At 40.4% G+C, this 24,942-nt stretch overlaps 1 protein-coding gene across 3 annotated transcripts in view; it reads left to right on the top strand.

The window, feature by feature from the left end:
• Atp13a4 (ATPase 13A4) overlaps positions 1–21,364 on the top strand; it is a 119,789-nt gene extending 98,425 nt beyond the window's left edge. Inside the window, exons 24-30 of one of the 3 annotated variants that reach the window (XM_090343988.1) lie at positions 2,135–2,231; positions 4,112–4,184; positions 8,815–8,986; positions 9,685–9,878; positions 11,683–11,771; positions 15,197–15,277; positions 20,695–21,364. In XM_090343988.1, the coding sequence (XP_090200114.1) occupies positions 2,135–2,231; positions 4,112–4,184; positions 8,815–8,986; positions 9,685–9,878; positions 11,683–11,771; positions 15,197–15,277; positions 20,695–20,907 (919 nt within the window). In that variant the 3' untranslated portion in view covers positions 20,908–21,364. Of the gene's footprint in view, positions 1–2,134; positions 2,232–4,111; positions 4,217–8,814; positions 8,987–9,684; positions 9,879–11,682; positions 11,772–15,196; positions 15,278–20,694 lie in introns of those variants that run through there. The other 2 variants (XM_090343993.1, XM_090343995.1) reach the window with 2 other exon arrangements.
• The last annotated feature ends 3,578 nt before the right edge of the window (positions 21,365–24,942 follow it).

The raw sequence follows: 24,942 nt of genomic DNA, 5'->3' as shown, positions 1-24,942 counted from the left end.
TTCTACAAAAAAAAATGAGGAGAGAAGTGTTTCTTTCTTTACTTTCTCTACCTCTCTCCCTCCTTCCCTCCCTCTATTCCCCCCTCCCTCTCTCCCTCTCTCCTTCTTTCCTTCCTTCCCTCCCTCCCTTCCTTCTTTCCTGCCTCCCTCCCTCCCTTTTTTCTTTATTCCTTCCTTCCTTCCTTGGCTAGAACTCTGCCACTTGAGCCATGCCCTGAACTCAGACTTTGGTTGGTTATTATGGAGATGGAGTTTCATGGAATTTTCTTCCCAGGTTAGTTTCCAGTCCCAATCTTCTGGATCTCAACCCCCTGAGTAGCTAGGATAACATCCCTACTCAGAAAGAAGTGGCATTTCATCTGGTAGATTATTTTTGAGAGGATTGGAATCTAAAACGTGTTCCTTCTTTGGAAGAGATAGTCATTTTCTTGATTTTTTTTCATATATTTTTATTGTAATTAATAGAAGGGTTACATGATATTTGCCAGATAGAAGGTGCATTAATTCACATACATTGATACCCTTTCACATGTCTTGGTCCCCATTTCCCTCCCCCCCCACCCCTCATCTTGTTTTCCCCCCTTCCCAATCATATAATGAATGATTGTTGTTCTTAAGGTACTATGTTATCTCTCATCTCTTTTGCTGTCCCTTGGTTATCTCATATTGTTACAGTATCTCACTTTGTTACCTGATATATCGGATATATTTGTATTTGGTTATTTGAAATTTTCTTGATTTTTTTAAATGCTTTATCCTGGAGGATTTCCTTTCTTCTCTTTTGTGTTGTAAAGATTTGGGGGGCTCCTTTTCCACCCCAGTTTTCAAAATTTGTATTCATCTTTGCTACTTGCACTAACATTTTACCTGATGCTTTATTTCCCCAGCAGAACAGGTGATTTTACTGTATTTTCTTTGAATGATACAAATACCATTTTTTGAGTAGTATATATTCATAGTCTAAACTATGACTTATAGTCAATGATACTTCAAAATATTCTGAAGATACAGGAAGGTATTATGTCTTTTATCAATGAAAAAGGGAGCTCAGAGAAAACAAATGCTTATGTGTGCACAGAATGGATTAGAACTGATTTTGTTTAAATGTGTTTAATCTAGACTTTACCAAATCTTCCCATTTAAAATACTTTTTCCATCTGTTGAGTGGACACAGTGACAGACTTAAGAGAGAAGTAAGAAAATGGGACTGCTTACTGATTTTTCTCATATTGACAAGAAAACACAATAGGCCGTATGAATGGCTTGCTTGTGGCTTGGGTATGGGACAGGGAGTGTCTTGGGAAAGTATCTCTAAGGCGGTGAGGAAGGAAAAGAAATGACCTTCAGGTAATAAAAGGCAGTAGGGACACTCTGAACTAGGAAAAGGTCTGGCTTGAGGATCAGGTAAGTACTGGAATCACAGGAAATCATTATGACTGTAGGCGAATTGAAACCCTCCCTATCTGACCTTCAAAGAAAGTGCAACAAAGTAGCATCCTGCAAGTCATCTATTTTACAGTTTATATATATTCTTTACTCAAAGTCAATTAACACTAATACAATGGAAATTACTTATTGTGTCCAGTCTATTTAAATGTGGTAAAGGATTAATTTATGTGTAGACATAATTTTACTCCATTTGTAGAAAAAGTTGGGGATAGCAAAATGAAACTTGAACCAAACACTTCCCAAACTCCTGAAGTACCTGTTTGAAAATCACTTGAAAGCCTGTAATCTCATTTATATCCATTATTCAGTGATGATGAGACTGAGACAAAGGAAGTGTTTTCTACATCACATTAAAGCACGGAGGCATTAAGTATGGGATTAGCTCCCAGGTCCCTTGGCTCTGAGTTCAGGAGTGAAAACAATACCTGCAGAAGAGACAAGAGTGACTGTAAACCAGGGTCTATTGTCAAGTCAAGGCTATGGACTCTGGCTTGGACATGGGACATATTAGTCACTTTGTGTACTTACAATCTGCTCCCACTGGCTCGAGGCTGGCCTGTTCATCAGATAAGCAATTGCATAGCCAGACTTCAGGTATTTGTGTATGTATGCTGAGCTCAGGTGAACAACGTTGAACTAATTTCTCATGACTGGCATTCATTTCGTTCCTTTTATTCTTACACAGGGAAGGACGCGCGGCCCTCGTCACCTCATTTTGCATGTTTAAGTACATGGCTCTGTACAGCATGATTCAGTATGTCGGTGTGTTGCTGCTCTACTGGGTATGATGGCTCAGTCTCTTGCAAGATTTTCTCTTGAGGAAAGATTGCAAATTGAATATTTGAACATGAAGTACCATTCTAAAACTGTCCTTAAGGTTTTATGGAAGAATTCAGAAATAGAAAAAAAAGCACACAAGAAAAATTGCTGGCCCCTGAATATTCTAGTGGTAGCTGAAGGCCATAACTGAATATCCTTCTTTGTTTCTTACTGTCCTGTTTACTTACTTGGATCATGGCCCTGACTTTCCAATGCAAGAGTAGCACTATTCTAGCTGACCTTATGATAAAGAGATGCTTCTCCAAATGGCATTGTGACTCACAACTGGCTCTATCTGATTGTCGATGGTTGTTAATTTCAGGGATGTTAACTACTTCCCCATAGCCAGTTTCAAGCTATCCCTCAATGTAAGGTGGGAAAGAGAGGCACAGAAGAAGAGTCTTCATCCCATAGAGATATAGGAGTTTATGATCGACTTAAAAACATAAATAAGAAAAAAATAAAGGAAAATAATTATGAAATGCTGAGTTTTCATATTTATCAACTTTATTTATGTATTTGTTTATTTATTTTTTGGGGGTCATGGGGCTTGAACTTAGCGTAGGCATTGTCCCTGAGCTCTTCAGCTCAAGGCTACCAACCCTACCCTTGAGCCAAGCCCCACTTCACGTTTTCTAGTGGTTAATTAGAGATAAGAGTCTCAGATCCTTTTGTGCTCGGGCTGGCTTTGAACCTTGATCCTCAGATCTCAGCCTCCAAAGTCGCTAGGATTACAGGAGTGAGCCACCGAGCCCGGCTCAACTTAGTTTTTAATATAATTGATTTCATGCACATTTATATGCATTGGCCCTAACAACAGGCTCATAACATTCCTGAAACTTTAGCAATCGAGTTTCAAGAATTACTGTTGTCTTCTGGTATGCCTCTGCTTCCCTGAATATGGAGTTTTTAAACTTGGCAAATTACGCTGTAAACGTCCATGTGTCTTGTAATGGTTCTTGTTATTTGATAGACAATGAAAGGTACATTGATATACCCATTGATTGTTAATTCAATATGCGAGCTTGTAATACTAGCACCAGGAAAGGGAATTTATTGGTGATGTAAATACCTGGGTCCACCTGTTTCCTGCCATCTCTCCCAAGTTGAAGGATTTATTTCCACGACCTTCAGATTACAAATAAGGTTCCAGTAGTGAATGGATGAAAGAAGGGTAGAGTGTTTATAACCCTATTTTAGTCCTGTTTTGGAATCATTATAACTCATTATACATAAGAGTAGAATGAAATAATACATCGTCCTCTCTTCTCAAGAATGGGGGGAGGGGATAAGGAAGCAAGTGTCCTGAGGTCAGTAATATGGGAACAGTTTTTCCTCCAGAGCCCAATGGTGTTTATGAAAATATTCTAACATCTCATCTAATAGTAATCAAATATATCATATTGTGTTCAACTACTCTCATTTTACCTTATAATATTTAAGTAAAATTTCCACATTCTTGTCACTGTTATTATTGGGGATATGTGCTTTTGTTATGCCAGATAAACCCTGACTTTTCTGCTGACAAGCAGAAACAAGAGCAGAGAGGGATCTAGTAGAGGGAGATGTTCCCCTAACACCGAATCATCCTGATGCACAAGGATGCAGGCCAGAAAGCAAAAGGCCTTCCTTATCACAAGGGCTTCGCAGGCTTGGCTTCTAGAACTTCTGCCAACCTCACCATCTGCCCATACCTATCTCTCACCCATCTCCTTGGTAATAACTTGAAAAAGAAATCCATGTTTTAATAAGAAAATCAGTGTGATTCATAGCAAACTTACTCAGATTCCTAACTTTTCTTCATCTGCTTTTTCTTTCCTATTTTTTAAAAAATTTTTTTCAGGATACCAACAGCCTTTCAAATTATCAGTTTCTGTTCCAGGATTTGGCCATCACAACTCTTATTGGTGTAACAAGTAAGAGACATTTGAAAACTTTCTTCTCAGAGGTATGCCCGTCAGCTGTCATCCCCGTACCCTAAAAAAGATGGTCTGCCATGATTAGCAGCAGAAGCAGTGGGTGATTGGGTGCGAGGAGGGAGGGGAGATACACAGAAACAGAGAGAGAGAGAGAGAGAGAGAGAGAGAGAGAGAGAGAGAGAGAGAGAGAGAGAGAGAGAGAGAGAGACAGACAGACAGACAGACAGACAGACACATAGAGACAGAGACAAAGAGAGACAGAGACATAGAACAGAGGAGAAGAGAGACAGAAAGAGGCAGTGGCAGATAAAGAGACAGATAGGGAGATAGAGACAGAGACAGAAATAGAGATACTCAGAGTTACAGAGAAAGACATTTTTGAATCACAACATTGTCATCAGAGGAAAAGCTGCTTATTTTGTTGTTTTCTGCAAAATATGGAGTTTCCATAAACAAATGATAAACATTTAAAGTGAAAAATGCACTGTGAACATCAGGAATATTGACTTCAGAGTGCTTCCAGGGATTGTTAAAGGCAAAATGTGCCCATTTTATTATGACTAGAAGCTAAATGGCTTTTATGTTTCAGCGTATAGAACAGAGCTTGAAAGTAATCTTGCCATTATGTTCTCTTCTCCTCCCATCTTCTGACAAACTTATAAATTATCTCCCCAGGTCTCTTGCATAAGGACAAACATAAATTTATGACTTTATTTCTTTAGAGCTATTGTGAGCTCAAATGAAAATTGAGAGGAAGGTACAGAGATTTCCCGCAGGCTCTCTGCCCCTCCCCAGCCTCCTAGAAATGGTACTCTCTTCTTTGATGAGCCTGCATTCACACATTAGGATCACCCAAAGTCCAGCGTTTACATTAGGGTTCCTACTAGTCTTGTGTCTTCCCTCAGAGTCTGGACACATGTACAATGTGTATCCATCCTTGTGTTATATGGGATTTCAATCATGAGATACAGAGAAGCCACAGTTTTAGAGCTCAAATCAAGATCTTTATTACAAAGCTGAAGATTGCAAGTGGACTCATGTTCCTCCAAAAGTTGCAGCTTCCCATGCACTTAATACTGTTAGGAAACTGAGCCACAGGCCATCTGAGTAAAGAAAGAGCAGAAAACAATCCCAACAGACCAGATCAACTCTAATGGTGAGTTGAAGAGGGACATCATGGTGACCTGAAGAGAGTGGGGAGATACCAGGCATGTCAAAAGGGTGGTAGGGGTGGAGGGGCCTAAACAGGGCCATGGTTTGGAGGCAGGGAGCTAGAAGAGTTCAATGAGTCTTGCAAGTTCATGGTACAGGTCTGGCAGGTCCTGGAACCTATTATCCAAATCCCCACCTCATCTACTTCTAGGAGTTGAGGGCCTATCATCTGGGGGTGGGGGGGTGGGGAAGTGGAATTCCACCTCTAGAATTTTCCTGAAGTCCCCATCATTCACCAAGATGTCAAGATGGCACCATCTAGACCCAGTATCACTATTTCAATTGTGGTTTCATACAGACTATCCACACTGTGTGCTCTGTGTGTTTATGCTTTCTCTTCCCACACAGCCCCAGGAACTAATGTCATCTTCTTCAACTTTCCTCTAGAGTCTTACCATTTCCAGAATGTCATAAAGTTAGAATTATGTAGAAGGTCGCCATTTCAGATTGGCTTCTTTCTTTCAGTGTTTAATTTTGCATTTGAGATTCCTTCTCTTTTTAGTGCTGAATAATATTCTATTCTGTATCATGCCTCTGTTTGCCCCTCTATCCACTAACTGAAGAATCATCTTCATTGTTTCCAAGTTTCAACATCTATGAATAAAACTGTTGTAAATTTCCCTGTTGCTGATGAGAAATTAATAATCTTACTAAAGATTCATAATGGGAATGAATCACTGTTTTTGTGAATGCTTTAAAAATTCTCTCCTATAGTTTGTGTTTTTCTACTTCAACTTCAGTATCTTACTTTGGATCTCTTTAGGCTTAATCTATTATACTTTTTTCAGCTTATTTAATAAGCAGATTAATGTCTTTTATTCAGCTTGGGAAATTTTCTAACATTATTTCTTCAAGTATCATTTCTGCCTCTTTCTCGTTTCTGCTTCTGAGACTTTTATACTGCATGGCAGTCCACTTGACTAGAATATCGGGGGCTTTAGATGCTCACATTCGATATTGAACCTTTTTTTTTCCTCTCTATATCATTCATTATATTTCCAGCTCCATAGTTTCCTTTGGGTCTTTGTTTTCAAAATATCTATATTCCTATTGAATCCTCATTTTGTTTACATGGTTTTCCTGATTTCCATTAGTTGAATTTTCCCATAGTTCTTTAAGTGTTATTTAAAACAGCTATTTTAATACCTCTGCCTAGTACATCTAATGTATGTGTTTTTTCAATGGTGATGTCTCTCCCCTTTGTTTTGTTCTCTCAAGCAGCACAATGTAGAAACTCTAGAAATCGGATGCTTCTCCTTCTCCAAGGCTTGATACTTTTGTTTCTCTACCAGTTGAAGGCTATAGTCATTCATTTCCTGAATTTCCTAAACTGCTTTTGCAGACAGTTATCAGTTGTCATAAATAGCCACGAATTATTTAGAGCTTGTTTAATGTTTTGAAAAGGGTTTCCCTGAATTTAGGGTAGGGGGAATGAATAAAAACACCTTCCCCCAGTGTCTGCAATTGATTACTTATCCATCACTTATCCAGATTTGTGCTGAGTCAAGTTCACCTAGAGCTGAAAGCCCGTGCAGGGCTCTTCCCCAGAACACCTCTTGCCTTGGGTCTGCTTACATTTTTTTCATAGGCCCCAGTATACACACAGGTGTTTCTGAATATCCTCATTTTTCAAAGTGCATTTCCTTACCTTTTCCTCCCAGGCTTTAGGTGCTTGCTTTATAGCTCATTTATAAGTTGCCCAAGGCAACTACAGATTGTTAGCTTCTAATTTTTCCAAACAATGTATGCTACTTTTCTGCCCTGGGTAAACGTCATCATTTCTCCAGGTAGCACCAGACAAGGAGAACAAACATGCACAGGAACTGGTGTGGAAAGCCTACTGTGTATCCAATAGGGACCCGAAACCCTCATTTGGAATATATCCTTGGATTCCATCTTGAAGATTGCTCTGAGTGGATGAGGGACAAAGCAAATTGATTTTTTTAGGCCACAATACTTTCTTTCAGTTTAAAATTTTCCTTTTAATTCAGTGTTTCCTTTTTTGCGATACATTTTCGTCTGTTTTTCAGAGTCTTGGCAAAATTGTTTCTGACATTTCCTGTGTGTTGCTTAACGGTTCTCTGGAGAGTGCTCGCTCTTCATATTACTAATGCCATTCCTCATTTGTCGTTAAACTGATTATTATTAATTATAATAATCAAATGGTTATTAATTAATATTGTAGCTTGGACCCAGAGCCTTGTATTTTTGCAAGTTAAGTAGCACTCCCTCGGTTCAGCTATCTCAGCCACTTCTGGTTTTAGTTATTTTTCAGATAGCATCTTGCAGTGTTGTCTGAGGCTGGCCCTGAACCTTAATCCTCCTACCTATTCTTCCTCCTGCTTGGCCAAGATGGTAGACATGCCTAGGTTACTTGGTTGGGATAAGATTTCACTAACTTTTTTTTTTTTCCCTGTGGCCTGAACCAAAATCCTCCTTATCTCCGCCTCTCCACTAGCAAGGATTGTAGTGTGAGCCACCATGTCTGACCTTGTAATTAAATATAGTCATGCATATTATCTCATGACATAGATATATCCTAATTTATTGGTGATGATGCTATAATGAACATCTTTACACATTTAAAATTATTTTTTATGTTTTTAATTTTATGTTATTATTGGGGTGATGTACAGAGGGGTTACAGTCACATTCATCAGGTAGTGGAATGATGAAGCAGACATGAGCTCAGAGGCTGGGGAAATACTTCAGTCTGGGGGACCTCCCACTGCCTCCTGACATGCCAGTTGCCAAGGTTACAGTCTGGGCCAGAATTTCCAGGGTATACAGGAGAGAGCCAAGGGAAGACATCATTTCTCCCAGGCGGACCTAACAGTTACCCCTTCCCATATTTTTTTCCCCCATTTTCCCTCCCCCAGCCCCTCTTACTCATCTTGTTTTTTCCTTCCCTTCCCTTTTTCAAATAAACAAAATAAACATATATACAACATACGAGGTACCAAAGTCAATTTGTGATTTCTCCTCAGATCATATAAATCTTTCACCTTTTACTGAAAATTATTTTTAGCTTAGAATAAAGTTCTGAAAGTGAATAACTATGTCGTAAGTTAGCTATATCTTCCTATGTTTACTGCCAAATTGATCTGCAAATGTTTCACATAACTTAAGTTCCCCCAGCAGAGTACAAGAGGGAGCATTTCATCATTTCTTAAGGAAATCAAGGACTTAATAGTCCTTGTTTGTTAGTAGGCAAAAAATGGAATCTTGTGTTTGTCCTGCGGCTGCTCTTGTAAGAATTCGTCTTATGTCTAGAGTCTGAATCCATTCATTGTTCTGATCCCTCAACTTACCTTTCTCCTTACACCAGGGCTCCAAAGAAGCCATATGATTCTTCTGACCAAGAGTATAACATTGTCCTGCTCTCACAAATATGAACACTGAGTCTCTTTTGTAGTGAATCTGAACGGTGCCTACCCCAAGCTGGTGCCTTTCCGACCTGCAGGACGGCTCATCTCTCCACCTTTGCTGATTTCTGTCATCTTCAACATTCTTCTCAGCCTGGTCATGCATATTGTGGGCTTCGTCCTGGTTCGGAGGCAGCCCTGGTATTCCATGGAGATGCAGAGGTAGGATCACAGCTGTAACTCCAGTTTCTCAGGTTCTAACTTCTATCAGACATCACCTGGCTAATACAAAGGGAGGAGAAGGTGTCTTCATGCTGCCAAGATTTTGGTATTCTTAACTCCTTTGGAAAAATTTTCTATCAATCATGTCCTCTCCGTAGCTTGCCTTCAGGTCTGCTTTATGATAATGATTTGTAACAATCTGTTACATCTGGGCTGTCCATGAATGGTAGTTTGCCTCATCTGTCCCAGTTCAATCAGCTCAGTTTAAGTGGTATCTCAGACCCATAACTGAATGTCCCTTCCCTTATGAAAACTGACCGGTTAAGTGGGAAATTATGGTCAATTATCAGAGATATTAAACCACTCAAGGGAAAACATGACAGTACATAATTTAATAAATAGCCAGCTGAAGCTATCTGTGTATGTTTATATGCTTGTAGGTAAGACCTCATCCATTTGTCTGTCTATCACATCAATGTATTATTTTTCTGTCTACACATCCAAAATATAGGTCTTTCTTTGCTTGTGGTTTTCCCCTTTACTTTTCAGTGCATTCTTTGACAACATGTAGGAAAATCCAGAAATACTGAGTGTCTGCTCCGACACTCTTTGGTATGAAGTCTTACAGATTTATATGTATCTTAAGAGATTGTCATCTTGCTTCATAGTATTTTTTTTGGTTGTTGTTTCTTTTTTAGTGTTTGCACAATGAAAAATGAAAGCACTGAAAACATTACTATTTCTCCAATGGCTCCAGAAAAATTTGGAAGCAACGGTGCCTTCCTAAGTTTTGAGAACACAACCATATGGTTCTTGGGCACAATCAACTGCATCATTGTGGCTTTTACATTCTCTAAAGGAAAACCATTTCGGCAACCCACCTATACAAACTGTGAGTAGAATTGCATGGGATCAGAGGTGAATGGTCACTGGAAAGGTCCTTAGAGTGCTTTGGCCACTCAGGAAGGAACCAGCTGCAGAGTTGACTCTAATGTCCACGTCAGAGCTGTGTGAACCATGGGACAGCCTCACTCTCATGGTTCTTTACCCCTTCCTTTAAAGCTCCATTATGTATCAGAGCTTTGATTCTTCAAGTCATCACTTCATCTGAAGTTTGTCTTTAGTTGTTTTGAGATTATCTCAAACTGGGAAGATGGGTTTATTTCTTCACTTAATAGTTCTTTGTTTTGTTTTGTTTGCCTTGGCTTGAACTCAGGGCCTGGGTGCCATTCCTGAGCTTCTTTGTGCCCAAAGCTAATTCTCTATTACTTGACACACAGCACCACTTCTGGCTTCTTCTGAGCAGTTTATTGGAGCTAAGTGTCTCATGGACTTTCCTGCCAGGGCTGGTTTTGACCATGATCCTCAGATCTCAGCTTACTGAGTAGGATTGCAGACATGAGCCAACAGTACTTGACATTGTTTTTTTTATATGATCAGTCCTGGGAATGGTCTCTAAGCTTCTTTTGCTTCAGGCTGGAACTCTACCACTTGAGCCACAGTACCACTTCCAGCCTTTTCTGTTTATGGGTACTGAAGAATCAAACCCAGGGCTTCCTGTATGTTAGGCAAGTACTCTACCACTAAGCCACATTCCCACCCTCTGTCCCCTTTATTTTTAAAGTCAGAACACATTTTGATAGAGGAAAGAGTGCGAGTCCTCAGATGGAACCTGTCTCGTCATGAAGACTAGAGTGAGGGGAGCGTGTATGGTGTAGTGGCAGGTGGGGTCTGGGTCCAGCCCAGGGGAATCTGCCTACAGAGATTTGTGCAGGCTCGTGACATACCGCCCGTCATCTTACATTCTGGGGCAGGGAGATCTGTTAGAAGGAGACTGGATTTGGGGGTTATTTCACTGAGAAAGCACAGAGGTGTAAGTTGAACAGTCAGTATCCTCGGAAATGTTTGCATGTTCAGGGAAAATTGTGCTTTTTCCTCCTTGGGATAAGGAAACAATTGGATGCTGACATCTGTATAATCAAAATTTAAATACCCATTCATCTTCAACCTTCCTTGTTTTTTGGAAAGGATTTGAGGTAGATGGTCTGTACTAAAGAAAATCAGATACTTGAAATATCTTTTAAGCATTTATTATTATTATTATTAATTTGGTGAGAGAGATGGGAGAAAGAGAGAGAGAGAGAGGGGGGGAGAGAGAGAGAGAGACAGAGACAGAGACAGAGAGACAGAGAGAGACAGAGAGAGACAGAGAGAGAGACAGAGAGAGAGAGAGAGAGAGAGGGAGAGAGAATGTACTGGGGTTATAACTCGGGGCCTGGCCATTGTTCCTTTTGTTTTCACTCAAGGCTATCATTTTCCCACTTGAGTCACAACTCCACTTCCAGCGAGGGCTGGCTTGGAAGCACAATCCTCAGCTCTCAGTCTTTTGACTATCTAGGTTTCCAGGTATGAGCCACCAAATCCCTGCCAAAGAATTTATTGAGACTATATTGTACCCACATTATTTAAAATATTGCTAACACTTTTATTAAACAAGATATAACACACATGTAACACCCCCACATTCCCCAAGGGTGTGCATAGAGATCACAGATCATAGAAATGAATGCTTGCTGTTGCCTGTGCTGTGTTTGGATGCAGAAATCAAGCGCACACAAGCATATTTATCTATCAACAGGTTGGATCCTTCCTACTCTAAGTTCTCAGAATGATAGCTTGTATCCTTATTTCCCCAGATACATTCGTCCTTGTGCTGGTTGTACAGCTCGGCGTGTGTCTCTTCATTCTATTTGCTGATATCCCAGCATTGTACAGGAGTTTAGACGTAAGTCCCAGCTTGGTGATTCCCAGTTCTGTAATATCAGCTTCAAAAAGCAGGTCATGATTGCAATTGGCTTGGATCCTCAACACCAATTACTTACTTTTAGATGTCAGAGTTGAAATGAATCTGGCGTTATACTTATTTTTTTTTAACATTTAAGCTGATCAGGAAATAAAATTCCATCTAGTCTTGATTTCCTAAGATGAAAGATAGCCTTTGAAAAAGTATTGGATATTTTCCTTTGAAAAGATGAGAAGAATCTATGTATTGATTTTTTTTCCTCTTTCAAATGTGAGAGATTGCCCTCCTAAGGTGTTCTCCTTTGAAGCTATTTAAAATACTTTGCCAACAAATATTTTTTGGTTAATTCTCAAATATGTAAACATGGTTTTTGGATGTTCATATTTAATGTGAAAAACCAATTCTCATTCTCTGTCTCTGTCTCCGTCTCTGTGTCTCTGTCTCTGACTCTGACTCTGTGTTTCTCTCTCTGTCTGTCGGTCTGTCTGTCTGCTCTGCCTCCACTCGGTTTCTGCTGATGGTTGGGACTCAAGATGTTCCAGGCCTTTTCTAAGTTCCTAAATCTCCAAATCCACAGGGATGCCGCATATGAACAAGTATCGACATGTGTATCATTATTTTTATGGTCGTATTATTTTTGCTAGTGGTGCATTTACTACTCTTATGAATTCTCTTTATTGATTAGAAAGTACTCTTGGGAATAAAAAGCCTTTGTTCACTAGTTAAACGATCTCAATTCTGAAGAAGTTAAGTATAAGATGGTTCCCTTGAATTCTTCAGTTGGAGGGTGACAGAGAGGCTGGATGCTTTTGGTATAATAAAGGGAGAGGGTGTTGCATTTTGTTGGGGAAAATTTGTGTGGCATCATGACCAGCAAGACTGAAGAATTATTGTTCATTTAAAAATAATTGTGCTTTCTGTTATTCCATAAAAATATGAATTCATTTTGGAGAAGATAGGCTATTCAGGGGAAGAAAACCATAACATTCCTCCCCGTACCTTTTCATCGTCTAAAATATATATATTATAAATGTGTATTGACTAATTTATGAGGTTTATTTTAGTTTAAATGCAGTAACGCTGTTTTGCAACCCAGATACTGATTACTTGTAGAAGAATCGTATTAATTATTTTAGTAGAGAATAAGACCTTCACACGATTTAAAATTTGAAAATTAAAGGACGGTGGCAATATCCATTGTAACCCCTCTCAGGCAGCAACCTGCAGCACAAGTATATTTTAAGTATTTGTACAGATATTAGTATTTCCTTTACCTCTCAGACTTAGAATATTTGTACAGTTCTTCTATATGTGTAGAGAAGTATATACACATCTGTGTGTTTCTCTTCCCCCCACATTTTTTAAGACCACAGTAGCAAACATTTCCATTGGTATTCTGAGACACAAATGTCCAAAGTGGGGTGAGTTATGGATGGAGGTGTAGGGCAAGAATGTGAGGGAAAGAGGAGAGATGCTGTGGTGAATGTCTGACCTTGTGATGGAGAGAGTCCTGGATGGGCTGAGGCTCAGTCCGCAACGTGGTTAATGGCTAAGCCAAAGCTGGTCACTGGGATGTCTGCCTTCTCACAGAAATGAGTCTCATGGGAATCCAAGCTGTCCTCATGCTCTGGCCATAAGCAGCCCATGGGAAGAAGTGCGTGGCTTTGGGGTGGAAGTTGTGCTGGATTTTGAGAACAGCATTTGCGTTATCCATTATTTATCTTCCCACCAGCAGGAGATCTGAATGGAATATTTCCACGGCTGTGTGTTTTTATCTTCCCAGCAGCAGGGGCTCTGAATGGAACATTTTTATGTGTATGTGGCACTAACCGCATACACAGTCCTGCATCTTGCTTCTTTAATGGGATGGGACATGTTGATGTTTGTTCTATATCAGAGTGTCATCATTCTTTTTAATGACAACATAGTATTTTATTTTAGAGACATGTATATCATATTTCAGGGTATATACCACAATTGATATATAGTTCCACATTTAGTTGGTTTCCAGTCTTTACTATTACAAAGATATAACCTATAAAATGGGCTATTTCATTATATGAAATAACAGATATCATTTCAGTCATGTAGAAAAATGTATCTCAGGAATGAACACCTAGACATAGATTTGATTTTTTTTTTATTTTTGAAAGTGCTATATCAGTTTTCTTCCCACCTTTGTGTGAAAGAAGATGTAAGACAGTGTTGAATACAGGACAGTGTAACTGGCTTTATCATTCATTCATTCTTCCACTGACCAGTGAGTCATTAACTCATCCATCACAGTCACATATCTAGCATATAGTTACAAGCTTGATTTCAGCCCCAATTACTTGTTCAGCAAGCATCTGTGTGAGGGGCCAGCCCCTTCAGCTGTAGGCATGATCCTGAGGTGGGGCTCAGGACTCAGGGCTCAAGAGCAGGACTTAGCTGAAGAGCAATAGGAAACCAGAGACAGGAGGGCACCACCCTTAATGTGGTTTCACAGGGTACCCCCAGAGTTTCTTTCATCTTGTCTTCCATCTTAAAAGCATAACAAAGCTGGTAGCTTGGTACCTTACACCTGTAATCCTAGTTGCTCAGCATGCTCAGATCTGGGGATTGCAGTTTGAAGCCAGCCTGGAAAGGAAAAGTCTGTGAGATTCTTATCTGCAATTAACTAGCAAAAAAGGGCTAGAAAGAGAGCTGTCGCTCAAGTGGGAGAATGCCAGCGATGAGTAGAAAAACTCAGGCACACTACCCAGGCCTAGATTTCAAGCCTCAATAGCAGCACAAAACAACAACGACCACAGCAACAGCAACAACCACAACAATCCATAACACCCAAATCAACTGGATTACCCTGGCTTTTTGTGTTTTGTTTTTTCGGTCCTGGGGCTTGAACTCAGAGCTTGGGCATTGTCCCTGAGCCTTTTTGTGCTCAAGGCTAGCGCTCTACCACTTGCACCGCAGCACCACTTCTGGGTTGTTGTTTTTTGTTTTTTGTTTTTTTCTGAATAGTTTATTGGAGATAAGAGTCTCATGGACTTTCCTACCTGGAATGGCTTCAAATCACAATCTTCAGATCTCAGAGTTGGAGTAGCTAGAATTACAGGCATGATCTACTAGTGCCCTGCTCCACACAGGTTTTTGTTTTTAACCATTACTTATTTTCATTGCAAAGTAGAAATTGTAAAGAAAAAGAGCAAAAAAGAAAGTCTCCCATCATTGAACTATTGATAATAATCTTTTCATGCTTATTTCTATGAATATATTCATAACATTTTTGGGTGTACATGTACCTGTAATGAAACATATACACATTACATGCACGATTTATTACCTATGAAAATGTTCACTGGGAATACATTACTATTCCACCACACCATCCATCCTTTGACTAACTGTCCTTTCCTGTTCCCTGACAGCTGCTCTGCACACCTGTCTTGTGGAGGGTCTCCCTGCTCATCTTGCTCCTCTGCTATTTCATTGTGTCCTTTGTTGCAGAGGTAAGTGTCCTGTAGTGGCTGGTCATGGTTTTATGTATGTATATGTGGTGTGGGGCTTCTGAAAACAGAACTGCCTTAATCAACATTGCTGTCACCTTCCTATTTTCTATTCAGAGCCACATTCTTTTAGTTTTTATCATTTGGAAAGTGGGGCTATAGAGAATGGGATTGAAGTCTTTACATTGCTATTTAATGTGTGTGTGTGTGTGTGTGTGTGTGTGTGTGTCTGTGTGTGTCTGTGTCTGTGTGTCTGTGTGTATTGGTCCTGGGCCTTGAATTCAGGGATTAGGCACTGTCCCTAAGCATTTTCACTCAAGACTAGTACTCTGCCATGTGAGCCACAGCTCTGCTTCTGGATTTTTGGTGGATTTTTTTTTTGAGAGAGGAGTATCATGGACTTTGTTTTGCCTGGGCTGGTTTTGAGTCAAGATCCTCAGATCTCAGCCTTCTAAGCAGCTTGTATCATAGGCATGAACCATCAGCACTTGGCTTGGTATCTTTTTTTTTTTTTAATTCCACAAATAGACTCAAACACAATTCACATCTTGAAAGGAGATATGACTCACACACTATAAAAAGTTCATGTAGATTGTGGTTTTGAGTATAGTCACTGAGTCATATAACTATCCATAATAACTAATTCCAGAATATTTTTATCATCCCCAAAGAAATTCTCTGCCCATTACTAGTTGCCTTCCATTCTCTTCCCCCTCCTCCTACTCCTTGGAAGCCAATTATGCCTTTATGTCTCTATAGATTCAACTATTCTCTACATTTCATATTAAGGAACTCATCTTTTTTTTTTTTTGCCAGTCCTGGGCTTGAGCTCAGGGCCTGAGCACTGTCCTTGGACTTTCTCAAGGCTAGAGCTCTACCACTTGAGCCTCAGCACCACTTCCGGCTTTTTTCTATGTATGTGGTACCGAGGAATCGAACCCGGGTATTCATGCATGCTAGGCACTCACTTTAACCACTAGGCCAAACTCCCGGCCCTAAGGAACTCATCTTGCATGTGACTTTTTTTTCCTTTTTGAGGCCCTGAGGGTAAAATTCAGATCTCATACCATGAAAGTTTCTCTACCACAGAGCTACATTCCCAGTTCTTGTTTTGTTTTTGTTTGCTTGTTTATTTGACACCGGTATCACTACAAAGCCCAGATTGGTCTGGAACTTGTGATTCTCCTGCCTCAGCCCCTCTTGTGCTGGAGAGTGTGCCTTTCTAGCAGACTATACTGAATAATTCTTATGTGGCTGGTTCAGGCAGCACACTCAAGAACATTAGATTAAACCACATGATCTCTAAAGCAATCAGATTAATAAGAGAATATTCTTACAGTGCCAGTGGCTCATGCCTGGTATCCTGGCTATTCAGGAGGCTGAGATCTGATGATTGAAGCCAGCCCACTCAGGACAGTCTATGAGCTGCTGACCTCAAATTATACCAGCCAATGATGCCAGAGAGTGAGAGAGCATCCCATGAGTATCCTTGGTTACAGAGGTGTGTGGGGGGGGGGCAGGGCACTTAAGCAATTAGAAGATAATCTGCTGCACACCTACTGTTCCTTTCCTTGCGTTCCCTCCTCTTCTTTCTCTTCCCCTTTCCTTTTTCCTTTCCTGCCCTGCCCTTAGAAAAGTGGACAGGCTTAGTGTGAGTGTGAGTTTTGGCTCCAGTCCTTTCCTGTTGTCTGACTTTGGGCAAGTTACTCCACTTCTTTGAGACTGTTTACTTCTCTGTGAAAATGATGCTAATAACAACTCATGCCTCCCACATAGGGTTATTGAACCTTGAAATGTGAACAGCATCCACTATAATGTAGGTATTTAAAAATCATAAACCTTTATTATTCTATCATTTACTGTGGCACTTATCCTTTCTTACTTTCAATCACTCCACAAACTCATCAATTCTGAGAGTGGTTTTGACCATGTGCCCCATCCTAGAGCATTTTTGTCTGGGGAATGGTGTATAATCTCCATGGAAAAAGGAGTCAGTGCTACAGCTATTCGTATACTCATTTCTTTACTCTCTGGGGCTAGCAAAAACTATGTTCCTGGTCTCTGCACCTAAAATCCTGTTTCATTCTAGCAAGAGCTAAGTAAGTATACATTCAATTGAATGCAAAAACTGTTCCTGCTCATCCTCAGCAAATACAGTAGTTTTATGTCCAGGAAAGTGAACTTTCTTCTTTGGTTCCTATATTGGGCAAAGAGTAGAGGGATATAGGCTGTCATACTCTAAAGGAAAAAGCCACCACAATGTCTCCAAAAACTCTCATTCTCTTTCCATTCACCTCTCTTTCCCTTCCCTTCTTTCCTCCTCTTCCTTACTCCCTCCCTCCCTCTGCACTCTCTCTCCCTATGTATATAGGTGTCATGTGGTGTGTGTGTGTGTGTGTGTGTGTGTGTGTGTGTGTGTGTGTGTGTGTTTCCTCCCATTTGCTTTATATGAAGGTTTAAGGATTAGGTTTCTTGGATTTAAGGTAGACTTTAAAGTTTAAAGTTGGTATCATTGCTCCTGCCTTAGCTGAGCTGTAAGGAGAACTGCATTTCTCTTGTTACACGTGGAGAACAAAATCTCTTGGCTGTGGGAAAGCAGACTAACAGGTCTGTCAAGGTGAGCCCTGAGGTTTTCAAGAAGCTGAACCTGGCAATATAGGTCTTCAGCAGCCTGCCAAAAGCTGGGCAGTTCTGAGGAAGATACAGAGGAGTTGTTTTCTACCCTTTCTGTCAGTGACACATCTTGATGGGTGGGTTTTAGGAAAACTAGTGTGTTTCTGAACATTTGTTTTAGAATTCACCTTTTCCCCCTAATTTGGTAAAGAGACCATTGATGAACATCGACATCAGTCCTCATTCTCCTTGTTTCTTTCACAATGCTATCTAAGAAGGCAACTTTGTGGAAGATGGAGGTGCACTCTGGATTCTAATTCAGGCTCTGCTTCTACCTAATTCAAGACATAAAATGGTGACTGTTTGCAGAGAATCATAATTGTTATAATCTTAAGAATGCAGTTCAGTGGAGAGCAAGGGTGGAGGCAAGTGTAATCAGGGCTTCGGGGTTTGTGAAGAGAGTAGTTGAGAGGGATAGATATGTGGCAAATTGTAGTCCATGCCCTGCCCCATTTTGTGAAGGGAATTGCAGTGGACGTATGGAAGAGCTTATTGTGTCTAACCAGAGATACAGATAGGCTGTGAAAGTTGTAGAGCTGGAAACTCAACTCCGATATGAAACCTATTTTCCAATTTCACCAACTGCATCCATGACACTACAGAAATGAGCCAAGGTACTGCCAAGACACAGCTCCTACCTGACACATAGGAGCGGGTACGCTCATCATTTATTACACAGCCAGCTCTACGTGGGGGAAAATAATTTCACAATGCAGCAGTTTATATGAAACGAAATGTGGATGTGCTGTGGTGTGGAGTGTAGAATCTGAATGTTTTTAAATTCAGTACAGATGCAGGACTCAAAAGAAGCAAGTCACTTTCAGATTAGCTTCCAGGTTGTTAAACTTCTTTCTCCTCCAGAAAAGTCCTTAATAAAGGACTTTTATTAAGAAAGTTTCATCCTGTGCTAATGTATCCTAGTGTATCTCCTATTACTTCCTGTGAAGTTTTGAGGGTATCTGCTTTTACCTCAAGGTCTTTGATCCATTTGGAATTAATTCTGGTGCAAGGTGACAGAGAAGGATCTAGCTTTAGTTTTCTATAAGTGCTTAACCAATTCTTCCAGCACCACTCGTTGAAGAGGCTGTCGTTCTTCCATGTTATTTTTGTTTTTGCTCCCTTACGAAAGATTAGGTGGTCAGAGGTCTGAGAGTTGATTTCTGGATCTTCAGTTCTATTCCATTGGTCTTCAGGCCTTTTCTTGTGCCAATACCAAGCTGTTTTGATTACTATAGCTCTGTAATAGAGTCTGAAGTTTGGTAGTGATATTCCTCCAGCATTGTTCTTTCTGCTAAGGATTGTTTTACTATATGGGGTCTTTTATTATTCCATATGAAATTTTGGCTTGCCTATTCTATTTCTTTAAAGAATGACATTGGGATATTGATGGGTATTGCATTGAATTTGTAGATAGCCCTTGGCAGGATTGCCATTTTCACGATGTTGATTCTTCCAATCCAGGAGCATGGGGGATTTTTCCATTTCCTTAGTTCTGCTTTGATTTCCTTTTTCAGGGTTTTAAAGCTTTCATAATAAAGGTCCCTTACATCCTTAGTTAAGTTAATTCCTAAGTATTTAATTTTCTTTGGGGTTATTGCAAAAGAAGCAGCTTTTATTTGAAATAGGGAAGGGAAGGGGGAAAACAAGATGACTGTGATGGAGAGGGGGAGAGAAAGGGGGACAAAAACATGAGAAAGGGTATCAAGGTTCAAGAAGTAATGTACCTATTACCTGATGAATGTAACTGTAACCCTCTATACATTATCCCAACAATAAAATACAATTTAAAAAAAAGTCAGAAGCCATCATCACCCCATTTGTAAGGAAATGGAAAGACTTAGAAAAAATCATATTAAGTGAAGTAAACCAGACTGAAAGGAACATAGGCTCAATGGTTTCCCTCATTTGTCATAATCAGTAGAAACCTTGGGCTCTCCTAGCAGAGATTTACAATAGAACAAAACATACATAAGGCCATTTAGTATGACACTAAATGAAAGGACCTCCATATAATGAGTGATTGTTGTCCTTAATATACTATGTTATCTCTCATCTCTTTTGCTGTCCCTTGGTTATCTCATATTGTTACAATATTTCACCCTGTTACCTGACATATTGTATATATGTTTATTTGGTTATTTGAAATAGGATAGGGAAGGGGGTAAAACAAGATGAGGGGCAGGGGTGGGGGGTGGGAAATGGGGACCAAGACATGAGAAAGGGTATCAATGTATGTGAAGTAATGCACCTTCTATCTATAATGTAATCCTTCTATTAATTACAGTTAAAATAGATGAAAAAAAAAGCCATAAGCCGGGCACTGTGGCTCATACCTGTAATCCTAGCTACTCAGGAGGCTGAGATCTGAGGATGGTGGTTCAAATCCAGCCTGGGCACTAAAGTCCATGAGACTCTTATCTCCAATTAATCGCTAGAAAACTGGAAATACGGCTGTGGCCCAAGGATAGGATGGTAGCCTAGAGCTGAAGAGCTCTGAGACAGCACCCAGGCTCAGAATTCAAGCTCCATGACCCCCCTATCTCCCCCCCCAAAAAACCCCCACTCATATAGGGGGAAAAATAGGAGAAGCCAAGTGCAATCCCGTGAAACTACCTTTGGTGTTCTAAGACCTAAGGCAAACATTGCAGCAGTGTCTGATTAGGGGCAGTAGAATGACCCTAAAGTAACCGCAAAGCACAGGTTGTCTGGTTGTACGCAGTAACTTTTTTTTTCTTTATATTTTTCAGGAAGCCATTATTGAAAATCGAACTTTGTGGATGGCAATCAAAAGATGTTTTGGCTATCAATCCAAAAGCCAGTATCGGATATTGCAGAGGAACTTAGCCAATGACCACAACTGGCCCCCCATAAACCAAACCTCCTACTCTGATGTGCCTGGCTGTGCCAGGGCAATGTCCTATAGCAATCCTGTGTTTGAGAGCAATGAGGAGCAGCTTTGAAGGAGGTGTGATATCCAAGCTGGGCTCGGGAGGAAACAAGAACAAAAGTGATATCTCAGTGATCTTGAAGCAATGCGACTCTTCAGACATCAGTTAGAGTTTGGAGAATACCTATCAAAACCATGTGATGAAATTAATGTCTCATAAAACAGTTTCCACAGGGAAGGACATGGTCCCGATGATGACTTTCTTGCTTCTTGAAAGCATTGGAGGCGACTGGCGAACCACGAATGGACCAAGTATTTCAATGGGCCGAGAGTTAGCAGGCTACAGAAAGAAAACATGTCCTCTTTCTCCTTATAATAATACTTCCTTTTTCCTTTTCAAAAGTGAGCTGGGTGGGGGGAGGGGAGTCACACTCTGTATATTCATAGAGTTGTAACATGTTAAAGATCATTGGACAATTTTTACTTCATTGATGGAAAAACTAATGCACGGGAACTATCACCCAAACCTTTACTTGTCTGGTTTCTTTGCAATACGTTTCAGATGTGTAGGACTTTCTTCTGTTTCTGGCCTTTTCCTACCCATCACCAAGGATAAGTTCTGCCTATACTGCAGAGACAGCCATCCTCCCCTCCCGTATTTCAGTGCTTTAACACAGGAGATTGTGTCTCACTCTAGGTGAGAGCCTCTCAGATGCTTCTGGAGCAGCTAGCTGCCCTTCAATTAGTGACTCCAATTTGGTGGCTCCTCCAGATCAACTAAGAGACTCCATGCTTCCTGTGGCCTGGGAAGGAAGACCCTGGAGGTCACAGTACATGGTGGTGCTTGATAGTATCATTCCAGAATGGTTCACATCTCAGCCTCCACTCTTATCCCTTAGGGAGTTTTGGCTAAGGAACTGGAAAGTGAAATCTCTCTCTGGGCACATGACCTCATAGTTGGTTTAATGCTGTGCTGTTGGCTTTTCTGGTTTTGTGTGGGTGGCAGGGGTTGGGGATGAATTCAGAGGCCTGTTGCTTGTTATGCAGGCACTCTACCACTTACTTGTAGTTATTTGAGGTCTCTCACTTGCATTGGGCAGACTGAAGCTTGATCCTCCTATATAGGCCATATGGCAGACATATGTGCAGAAGCCCAGTTTATTGGTTGAGATGAGATCTCACTAACATTTTTTTTCAGGCCTGTCTCAAATGATGATCTTGTTAGTCTCCACCCCTGAATTATCTGCAATTACAGATGTGAGATACCATATCTTACCTGTTCTATGTTGTTGTTGTTGTATCCATACTGAGGCTCGAATCTCTTGTTCTCACTTGGCTTCATTGTTCACTGCTAATGCTTTGCCACTTTAACTACTCCTCCACTTTTCAGCTTTTGCTGATTGGTTGGAAAGAAGAATCCTGAGGATTCATCTACCTAGGGTGGCTTCAAACCTGGACTCTTAGATCTTATCCTCCCGTGTAGTTAAGATTATAAGGATGACCCACAGACTCTTAAAACAACTGGGTGCTGGTGACTTTTCAACAGGTCTCTGCAAGTGATGCAGTTTCCCAGCTTGACTCTTTAGGAGGAAGGAAAAGAGCACAGCAGAGAGCACTAGTATCAAATACTAAATGTTTCCTCTTCTGACACCATTACATTCTTCTGTTTCAGGGATGCCTCATCTCACAATATCCAGTCTAGGGGTTTTCAGTCCTCTCCTCTAATATCGTTTGAAAATTTTAGTCCATGCATTCTGCATTTTAAAAAAGAATTGTGTGCATTTGCATTTCTTGTCATTACAGATGTAAGCGCTCACACATAAACACATTTCTCAAGCTTAAGGCATTAGTTTCTTGAAAATTAAAATCTCCACAATTTTATTTCTAAGACAACTTGGATATCTTGGATCCATTTAGCATAGAAAACACACACATTTCTGCCAGATCCATGGAAAACACTAAGTTCTGGCAAAATAACCCACACAAAGTATTTTAAGAGCAAAATTTTCCTTAGGTGAGACCCTAAGTGGATGTCTATGTGAGACCCTAAGCTGCGTTTGCTTACTTAATGATAGCACCTGCTAGCATTCCTTTAGTTGACTGAGTTCTTAAGCCTGGTTGGTGACTCTTATGTTGCAGCTGATTGTGGGTATCTTGCTACCTCTGCTTCTCCTCTGAAAAATGAGGCATGAAGACAAGTCTATGTTTCAAGCCTGCAAATTCATTCTTGGTACAGAAAGAAACGTTTCCCTTTGCACAGTTAGTCATAGCAGGGATATAACAGCATTGAATGTCTTTTGCTAAAGTAAATAGTATTACTCATTTTCCATAATTAAAATGTTATGGATAGGACCAGCTGGAGGTGTCTTCAACCTAATTATGAGTAAGGATAGTGTAAAGAATTCATACTTAAGTGAATCCTTTGCCTAATGCTATTTCCACTCCTAATTCACAAGAACTGCACCATTCTTCTGAGCTAGACTTACTTTGCTTAAGAAGCTTACTTTGCTAAGAGCTTAAGAAGCTCTAGTAAGGCTGAATATTCATGGTGATCTCTCTTACAGGTGGGCAAAGAATAGTTTTCTTATTTGTCAGATGGAACCAGACAATAGCAGGGTCTCTGTTCCAATGAATGCCAGGCATTCTGCCAATCCTAGGGTTAGAAACAAAAACTGGGGTGTGGCTCAAGTGCAAGGCCCTGACTTCAATCCAGAATACCTCTAAAAAGCAAACCAAAGCCTCAGCAACAACCAAAATCCAAACAAAACATAGTGTCTTTCTAAAACTTAGGAATGGTTGGCAGAAAACAGAGTCAGAGACTCTGATTCTCTACCAGACACCAGCCATAAAGTCTTTATCAATACGGCCAGATTTGAAGAGTCTGCTTTTAGAACTGGGTGTGTTTGTGGCATAACTGGGATTGTTTAACCTGTGAAAGGCCTAGGAGAGTTGGGGGGAGTTTGAGAGCTGTATTCAGATAATTGGAGGAGGATCAGGAAAAAGCAAAACAGAGCTCTCCTGAGCAAGCAGAAGAGGATGAGGCAGTACAAAGCATATGGGAAATAAGAGGACATGGCTCCATGTCTCAAATGTGAGCCTGGAGCTGCATGCCACCAATGAACTGACCAGGATTTGAAGAGAAAAGGATGGAAGTACATGAGGTGAATCATTTGAGTCCACATACTTCCATCTCAGAGTGTGCAGCTCCTACTTGCAGAGAATCACATTGACTGTCTCTTCTCTCTATATAAGTAGAGGTCTGAGGATCAGTGTCCTTGTGTGCTCACAGAAGTGTGCCTGTCCACACTTGTCTGGGTGATGGGGGAGAGGGATCACTCTGATTTGTGTTTAGTTTATGGGATGACAAATTATTCTATACAAAAAGCAAGTAAAATATATGATACCATTGTTAGAAAATGTCTTAGCCTCTCTCCTAAATAAAGTTTTTCACTTGGGCTAACAAAATGGAATGGCTTATGCCAGTAACTGTGACTCTAGATGGCATTCCTAGAAAGTTCCAGGCATTTCTGAGCCTGGTTTCTATATGGAGCTTTAAACTACTTTCCTCTCATTTAAGCCTCATAACAATTGTTGGAGGGAAGCAGAAAAAAAAAAAAGACTGTCCTCTTGCTTTTAATAGTGCCAGGCTGTTTGAAAGGCCCAACAATGTGGCCAAGGACACATGGCAAGTGGCAAAGTGCCTGGACTCAGATGCATGTCCTCTATCAGCAAGTTCCCTGCTGTGTCATTCTTTAATGTATTTTTTCCCCCTAAATGGAAAGTTTGCAGCACTGAAAACAAGCTGGCAGAAAGGCAACTATTGAATGCAATTGTCACCATGAGTATAATTTCCTCCAGAAAGAGTTCTGAGTTTCTCATGGAAGTTCTCCTGAACCTCATCATCAATCACCAGAAAGGTCAACTCCCACAGCTTGGCAAGAAGTCATAAAACTAACTCCCTCCCAGCCTATTTCATGAGATCCGCTAAAGCTTGGCTTTATGACTGCAGCTTCCAGAAGCAGAAAACCCACAGCTCAACTCTTGCCTTGTAGAGCTTTTCAGGGTTATATAGATCTTCTTTTGACTTTGAACCATGTTGATTTTGTAG

The sequence above is a fragment of the Megascapheus bottae genome, chromosome 1 (genome assembly GCF_031878675.1).
Source record: "Megascapheus bottae isolate mThoBot1 chromosome 1, mThoBot2.hap1, whole genome shotgun sequence".
Lineage (NCBI taxonomy): Eukaryota > Metazoa > Chordata > Mammalia > Rodentia > Geomyidae > Megascapheus > Megascapheus bottae.
The sequence above is the reverse complement of the archived record's forward strand: the minus strand, read 5'-3'. Positions and strand labels throughout refer to the sequence as shown.